This window comes from Alexandromys fortis, unplaced genomic scaffold (assembly GCF_014885135.2).
Source record: "Alexandromys fortis isolate MF-2015 unplaced genomic scaffold, M_Fortis_MF-2015_v1.1 scaffold_75, whole genome shotgun sequence".
NCBI lineage: Eukaryota > Metazoa > Chordata > Mammalia > Rodentia > Cricetidae > Alexandromys > Alexandromys fortis.
Window position 1 is genome coordinate 3,303,084 of NW_026067956.1, and position 8,553 is coordinate 3,311,636.

An 8,553-nucleotide genomic window follows, 5' to 3' on the forward strand; every position below is an offset into this window, starting at 1 on the left:
GGTTCAGATCACAAAATAGACTGACATGCTCATTGAGGTCTTGTGGATGGTCGTGGATTGAATGCTTGCAGAGTGCTCACTTGGTGTCAGGAACATGATGTAGTTACATTTTGATTGTATTCTTTTCATGTGCTTGTGTTTTAATCAGAAGGACAGCTCAGACATTCTGCTCTAGCCTCCCTATTTTGTAGCTAAGATGCCTGGCAAGACTTTCCTATGTCATTATTAAAACACTTTACACAATAATCTTTTGCAGTATTGTCACTACGTTGCTGGGCTGGTAGGAATTGGCCTTTCTCGTCTGTTCTCGGCCTCAGAGTTTGAAGACCCCTTAGTTGGTGAAGACACAGAATGTGCCAACTCAATGGGTCTGTTCCTGCAGAAAACAAATATCATTCGTGATTACCTGGAAGACCAACAAGAAGGAAGAGAGTTTTGGCCTCGAGAGGTAACTGACATGGGGTACTTGGGGGAAAACAATTTTAGACTCTGAAAAATGAGTAATTTAACCCAGTGGTCGCAAGTGACTAAATCAAAGTACCCTAGACACCACCAGAAGGTACAGATGCATTAGTCATTTGCCTTGGCTAGACCCGCTGTGTCTGGGATTCAGGCTCTGCACGGCTGGGCAGACTTCCTCCAAGGCACAGATAAATTCCAGGCAAACCAACTTAAGCTCTGAGAGCTGGGGCTTTTCCCTGAATGTATTCCTGTAGCCACAGCCCGAGTCCTCTGACTGCAGACCTTCATTAGGAGTGCCAGCACAGGGGGACGGACTGGATCAGGGCAGTCTCTGACAGTGAGGGGCGAAGGTGCCGCACATGTGGCTCATGACATCGTGCGTGCTAAGGATGTACAAGGATGTGGGTAGAAGAAAGTACAAGACCTGATTTAATTAACTACCAACACTGAACAGAAGCTTGAAAACTGAGTGACTATTGAGATGCCGTCTGGATTTTCATGTGTTCACCTAAAGCCAAGTGCTTTTGGAATAAAGATAAAAAGGTAAAAGGATAAAGGTAAAAGTCACAAAGTGAGGAAAATGCATTTGCAATGCATAAAACAGATGTAAAATTCATATTTAATATAAAAGGAACTGTTTTGTTAAAAATCTCAAATTTTAAAGTTTAAGTATTTGCTCAGGCTAGCTTTGAACTCAGGATTTTTCAGCCCAGCCTTGAAAGTGCTAAGATTACAACAAAGAGACAGCCATCTTCCAAAAAAATGAGTACATAGGGTGTTTACACTTCCGGGTGTCTGGGGAGACAGATGTGAGAAAGGCTTCTGCCTGGCTCTCTGCTTTGGTGATGCCTCCGTGGTGGAGAGTGGTAATGGCCTTGTCTGATGATGCCCAGGCATCCATGGCCACCCAGGAAGAGGAGTCTGGCTGTGCTGGCTCACAGTCTCCCAGACACAGCATGAATCATGAGCACATTTCCTCAGCCTACACAGTCTGCAGAGTAAGTAGAAGAGACATCCTTTAATTCGGGCACTTGGGAAGCAGGTGGATCTCTTAAGTTCAAGGCCATCCTGGTCTGCAGAGTAAATTCAGGACAGCCAAAGCTACACAGAAAAGTCCTGTCTTGAAAAATTTTTTTTTAAATTAATTAAAAAAAAAAAAAAGAGTTGGGGCTGGAGAGATGGCTCAGAGGTTAAGAGCATTGCCTGCTCTTCCAAAGGTCCTGAGTTCAATTCCCAGCAACCACATGGTGGCTCACAGCCATCTGTAAAGAGGTCTGGCGCCCTCTTCTGGCCTGCAGGCATATACACAGACAATATTGTATACATAATAAATAAAATAAAAAAAAAGAGTTGTATATAAATGAGACAGACATTCAGTTCACAGTTAGCCAGCGTTAGTCAGCTCAAACAGCCGTTTTTCATTAGGTGAGACCATAGGGCTCTGTGCTGCTGGTGAGGCTGTTGACAGTAAAGGTGAAAGTTCTCAATGCACCTGCTCACAGCAGAGGAAGGAGAAGAAGAGCCACACTACTGTGGAGTCATCTCTAGGTCATGGCCCAGTGAGAGCCCCCAGTGTAGGACATCTGCTACTGTTTAAATGGCGGGGTTCCTGCAGTGTTTCCGGTACCCATGGTGGGGGGCTGGGGAATAGCTCAGTGATCCAGTGCTCTCACACAGGTGTGAGGCTGTTGTTTTTGACCCCTGGCACCAACTGTGTGTGGCGGGGTGTGGAGGGGGGATAAGAAAAGGAAGGAAAGAAGTAATCCCATTGTGAAATCATTTTAGTAGCAGAACTGGGTATGGTGAACCTTCTTGTGATCCCAAACCCCCCTCAAGGTTGAGGCTAGAAAATTTTGAATTCGCGGCTAGCCTGAGTAAACACTCAAAAAATGAATTGGTTTCAAATACTGAAATTGGGCAAAGGACTGGGGCTATATCAGAGGTGGAGTGCTTGTCTGGTACATGGAAAGCTGGTTTGATACCTAGCACTACAAAACAAATAAAAACCCCTGAAATTCTTACATAAACCTGGTATCATAAAATTGCTAGTTGCCTGTGCTCCTGCCATTGATCTCATCTTTGACTTAGAATAAGAATATGCACTTCGTGCTAGTTTTCAGGCACGGACCTCCTAAAACCCCTGGGATCTTTTATGTTACATCTTTTTTGAGCAAGGGCTCGCCATGTCACCCAGGCTGATCTAAACTTCATGCTCATCCTGCCTCAACCTCCTAGTGCCAAGGCTGAGATCTTCTGATGCCCAGGGGTGTTTTGCAAACAGGTGTCTGGTGGCTGTGGGCTCCTTACAGTCTGAGTAGAGATAGCATTGACTTCCACTGGCCTTTGATTATACCGTCTTTATGTTGAAGCCTCTGTCAAAACCCCGAAAGGCCAGGGATTCAGCCTTCATAGCTGACTAAGTAGAAGTGTCTGAAGGGTGGCACACGAGAGAGGGCAGGGAGGCTCTGCACCCTTCTCCCACAGCTCATTCTGCATCTTTCACCTGTCGTCTGCATCCTTTATGATGAGCACTGAACAGGTGCCAGCTTGCTTCTTGGAGTAGACATTGGAGCTGGGAGCATACTTAGAAGCCTGAGCTCCTCAACCTGTTGGATCTGATGGTGTCTCCAACAACAGGGTTTCCAGAAGTCCATACGAACTATGGTTTTCTCAGGAAGCACAACAAAAGACAAAGGCAGATGACACAGATCACCAGTGGAGTATTTTTGCCAGACCCATCATTTACAAGAAAAGCAGGATGAGTAAACACTATGAGATTGGGCAGAGAAAAAGAAAAGTCAGGGTATCTTCCAGGACACGCCACACTCTTTTCTTCAAATCAATGGCTAGGGAGACCTCCTCAGTGATAGCCAGCATGTACTGGATGTGGAGCCTGGTTAGATTTGAGCAAATTGTGTGAGGGGGAAGGTAAATTGGAAGACTTTTATATTAAGTATTAATCGTTTGTGTTTAGATGTGACCTGATACTTCATTTATACAAGAAAGGGTCCAGGCAGGGAATGTAGCGCAGTGGTAGAACACTTGCCTTCATGCATGAGGCTATAGACGGAAGTTTTTGTCCTGCCTGGTACTGCAGCTCATCAGTTCCAAAGAAAAACACAGAGGCTTATTTAATTATAAACTGGCCTATTAGTTCAGGCTTATTATTAACTAGCTCTTATAACTTAAATTAACCCATAATTCTTGTCTATGCTTACCCATGTGGCTTGGTACCTTTTCTCAGTAAGGCATTCTCATCTTCCTCTGTATCTGGCTGGTGACTGTGACTGCCATTGCTCTTCCCAGAATTATTCTAGTCTGGTCACCCCTCTTATACTTTCTGCCTGGCTACTAGCCTATCAGTGTTTTATTAAACTAATATGAGTGACAAATCTTTACAGTGTACAAGAGCATTATCCCACAGCATGAGGCCCTAAGTTCAACTTCCGTTTGGAAATCAGACTGTATGGATAAAAAAATAAATCCAGCCCTACTTTAAAATAATCTATGAGTAGGGTGTAGATTGAACAGGTTTGTTATGTGTCTATAATTGTTGAAGCAGGTGGATACATGCATTTATACTGCAAGTTTCCCCCACCCCCAGGTTCTGCAAAACAACCTAGTACCTTCTGTCTAGGTAGATGTGGGTGCATGTTAAGATGGCGCTGAAGCAGAGGCTCAACAGTTAGGAGTACCTGCTGCTCTCTCACAGGACCTGAGTCTGGTTCCTAGGACCTACACACATGTGGCATATACACACATAGACACATATATTACATATATTATATATAATACTTATATTTTATGTGTGAGTGTAGAGTGAGATTTTTAATAGTCATGCTTAGTGATTTTAAATTTAAAAAATTCTTGAAACTAGGCCAGGTAGGGTAACTACAAACTTAACATCTTGGCATTCCAGAGATTGGGGACTAGAGAAAGGGATTTTGAGGTTACTTACTGAGATTGTGCTTCCAAAGAAACGATAACAAAAAAATAAAACCACTAAACTCACACTTTGGAAGTGAGGGGTCAGAGAGTACTACTCTAAGTTCAAGTTACTACAGTCTGGGAGGCAGTGGCACTGTGATGCACACCTGCCTACTTCCCTCCACGTTCTGGCTCGACAACATTCTTAGCAGAATTGGCCGTCTTGGGGTTTGAACAGTTTGCTTGTGATGATGGAGTTGATTTGTGTGCACTGGGGGTGTTCAGCAATGGACTCACATCCTTCCGGCTAGCAGGAAGCCTCTGTAGGCTGAGGCCATTATGACATTGGTTGGTGCATGCTACATTAATTATTTACAAGGGCACCTTCCCATATGCCACTCTGCCTCTTGTCATTGGACCTGACTAGTTGCCATAAGTGGCTGTTCCCTGAAGCCTAAGATAGATGGATCTTGGTGAGCAGTGAAGTGATGTCACTGTAAGTAGCACAGCTGTCATATGGTGCTGAGCGTGGAACCCAGGCCCCACTCATCGCATGCTACATGGTCTACACTGAGCCCCTCCAACCCCCGAAGAAACCGTATAATACATGTAAGTTTTCCACCTGTGCACCTCTTGACTGGTTCTGTACTTTCTTGGCTGCTAGGTGTGGGGCAGATACGTTAAGAAGCTGGGAGACTTTGCTAAGCCAGAAAACATAGATGTGGCCGTGCAGTGCTTAAATGAACTCATAACCAACACCCTGCACCATATCCCCGACGTCATCACCTACCTGTCAAGGCTCCGGAACCAAAGTGTGTTTAACTTCTGTGCTATTCCACAGGTATGGAATGTCGTGCTTGGGCTGGGTGGAACAGTTTCTGCCTCGCTCTGCCGTGTTCAGGGCCATGGTTTATTAGGAAAGTGGCTCTGGTGTGTTTTCCTTTGCTCAGAAATAGCTAGTGAGCTACAGCATGGTCCTTGTATTACTTTCAGGAGCAAAATCAACTTTTTTTTTTCTCCAGAACCTTCCTTCTGGATTTACCCTTTTCCCATTATCCATTCTAAACTAGCTAGATCATTATGCTAATAAAGTGTGGCCTCAGCCTAGATGGCCACCAGCATGCTGGTTAAAACCAATAAGGCTGGTACCATGAGGCATCTTGGTAGGTCATGGCTTCTGCACTAGGCATCTCACATTGCAAATATACATGAAATGAATAAATATAATAACTTCTTCACTAAATACCTAAAGATTTTTATCCTTTTCTGTACTCGATAGTAATGTAGACCTAGCCTTGCTTTAAATTAAATGTGTTGATGTTTTGCTTGCACATATGTATGTGTGAAGGTGCCAGATCCCCTGCAGTTACAGACAGTTGTGAGATGCCATGTGGGTGCTGGGAATTGAACCCGGGGCCTGGAAGAGCACCTAGTGCTTTTAACTGCTGAGCCATCTCTCTAGCCCTGCCTCTATATTCTCACACTTACTAATTTCCTTTACGAGTTACTTCTGTAACTACCTCCCTCAGAAGCTTGGTTTTAGTTGTACTGACAGCCCTGAGTGGTGCTCAGCTAAACCTGGATACCTAGCTGAGGTTTCCATCCGGGTAATAATCATTCAGTTTTAAGCACAGGTACCCCTTCCCTTGTTTTCATCTCACACAATTTTTAATGTGTAATGAATATGTTCATAATAGGATAAACTAGAAAATGTTTCCTAGATACTATTTTGAAATATATTTCTGTTATAATAACCTACCACTTTCATGTGGAAAAGTTGGATTTACTTGTGTTTGTAAATAAATTGGAATTTTTTTTTACTAAATGGCAGAATAATTTAGCCCTGTTGTTGAGAAAGGAGTGGAGATGGAAAGGTAGACCCTGACTGGCCTATCCCGGGTGGTACTGCTTGGCTGGTACACATTGGCTCTTTAATTACACTTGGTATTCCACAAAAGGACTTGGCTCTCAGGAGTGCGTGCAGCGCTGCGTGTTACATCTTCATGAACTGAGATTCCTCCTGTTACCTTAGGTAATGGCCATCGCTACACTGGCTGCCTGTTACAACAATCAGCAGGTTTTCAAAGGGGTAGTGAAGATTCGGAAGGGGCAAGCAGTTACCCTTATGATGGATGCTACCAACATGCCAGCCGTCAAAGCTATCATACAACAGTATATAGAAGAGGTGGGTTTTCGGTTAATATCCTGGGTAATTTGTAGCTGTTTTTATGCATGAAGTCATGTCACTGTTTAACCAGACCACGTTTGGATAGTAGTTAGTCCTCACTACTTAGTGTTATAGCCTAAAGAGAGTGATTGGTATCTCTTATTAGAAAATACATACACTGAAGGGAAGGGGGAGGCAGGGAGGGGAACAGAGAAAAATGTAGAGCTCAGTAAAAAAAGAAGAAGAAAATACACACAGAGAGAGCCCTGTTGTAGGACTCATGGTGACATAAAAGAAGCAAGGCCATAGACAGAGCCCCCAGGAAGAATCACGTCTCCTAAAGAGATGATGTTAGAGACCTAGCTTCTTTGATGGGTGAAGGAAATGAAGTGGAGGCTCTGGAAGCTAAAGCATGGCTGAATGAATCTCGTGTCCTGACACTCAGTGTGTGTGTTCTAGCATATCACAGACCTCAGTTGAAAACTCCAGGAGGGAACATAGACAATGTACGGCTGTTCAGTTGCAGTCAGTTCTTAAGTCCTGGTCTGTTTGTTTCTGCAACTCTCATTTCAAATGCCAAAACCACCTTATAAAGCCAAGCACACCTCCCCCTGCTGGGTGAGCATGCATAACAGGTGTCTGCTTAGGCTGGTCTTGAATTCACTGGAATCCTCCATCTTTGGCTCCCCAAGCGCTGGGACTACAGGCATGATTTGGGGATTACCTAATTTACTGATCACTAATTTTTGAAAACCTTCATGGGCACTAAAGTTCATTTTTTATTTGTGTGCTTCTTGACTGCTAGAATGAGGTACTGCTGGGGGGTTGAGTCTGAGGCCAAAGGTGGCATGTGGCTTTTGTGAATGCCACTGCTGTAACCCAGCCACTGTGTCCCCTCCTTGTCTGACTGCTTGTGCAACTTCAGGGCAGAGTTGAGTAGTTACAACAGAGGAGGCCAGAGAGCTAAAAATAGCTTTGGGTCCTTAAAGAGAACGCATGCCGACCTCTGACCCAGCGTTTCTAGTTTTCTTTAAGTTGCCGCAGCAAAATTCAGAGTAAAGGATATATTAATATTTGATGCAGAAAAATGGAATTACAAAGTTCAGGCAATAAAATCTGAGTTCAATGTCAGCCTTATGGAAGACTTCTCAGTGTTGTTTTTATAATGAAGGCTTGCAGCCTGGAAGTATAACTCAGCAGGTGGTGTTCGCCTACCATGCACAAAGTCCTGGGTTTGATCCCCAGCCCCCATCATATAAACCAGCCATGGTGGAACATGGCTGAAATCCCGATACTGGGGAGGTGGAGGCAGGAGGATCAGGAGTTCAGGGTCATCCTCACCAGCACAGAAGGTTTGAGGCCAGCCTGTGCTACAGAGGCTGTCTCACAATGAGTTAAGACTTCTATGAGGTCTCCAGGTAGGCTCACCTGCTGGTGTCTAGATGCCACCTGGAGCTGATCCTGTTCCTCCTCATGGATCACTTCTGCTGTTGCAGGAAAGGCGGATGTATCCCTTGTGAAGTCTGTCTCCTCAGTTGTACGGAGAATATAGCAGGGAAAGGCTTCCCAGAGGCCACTAATGCCTACAGAGAGATGCAGTGAAGGCCTGTGTCCTCCTGAGAGGTGGGCAGATGGCTCCGCAGTAGCTGGAGAAGCCTAGCTCAGAGCAGCCTGTGAACCTGACAGCCAGGGAAGTCTTTCTGCTATTTTGGGATAGAAGTAATATGTGGGCAAATACCTGGAAACGTCCATCCTCTGCTCTGCCAACTGAAAGCCTTGGCAAGGGCCATTGTTTTCATGTTCCTGTGCCTCCTTGTGACTGGGCTTTGCCAGGCTCTTGGGCCTTCTTAACTGTACAGATTACCACTTGGGTGTGTATAAGCCAGAAGAGGAAGAAATGTGATGGCATTTGATGATTAAACCCCCAAACCAGTTTGTTTTAAATCACCCCCCCCCCAGGTCATCTGACGCAGGGACTCCTCCTCCTTGGAGACCTT

At 44.7% G+C, this 8,553-nt stretch overlaps 1 protein-coding gene across 1 annotated transcript in view; it reads left to right on the forward strand.

Moving 5' to 3' along the window:
- Positions 1-8,553, forward strand: part of Fdft1 (farnesyl-diphosphate farnesyltransferase 1) — a 29,916-nt gene that overhangs the window by 15,282 nt on the left and 6,081 nt on the right. Inside the window, exons 5-7 of the mRNA XM_050152105.1 lie at positions 257-448; positions 5,054-5,230; positions 6,422-6,574. Coding sequence (XP_050008062.1) covers positions 257-448; positions 5,054-5,230; positions 6,422-6,574 — 522 coding nt within the window. The remainder of the gene's footprint in view (positions 1-256; positions 449-5,053; positions 5,231-6,421; positions 6,575-8,553) is intronic.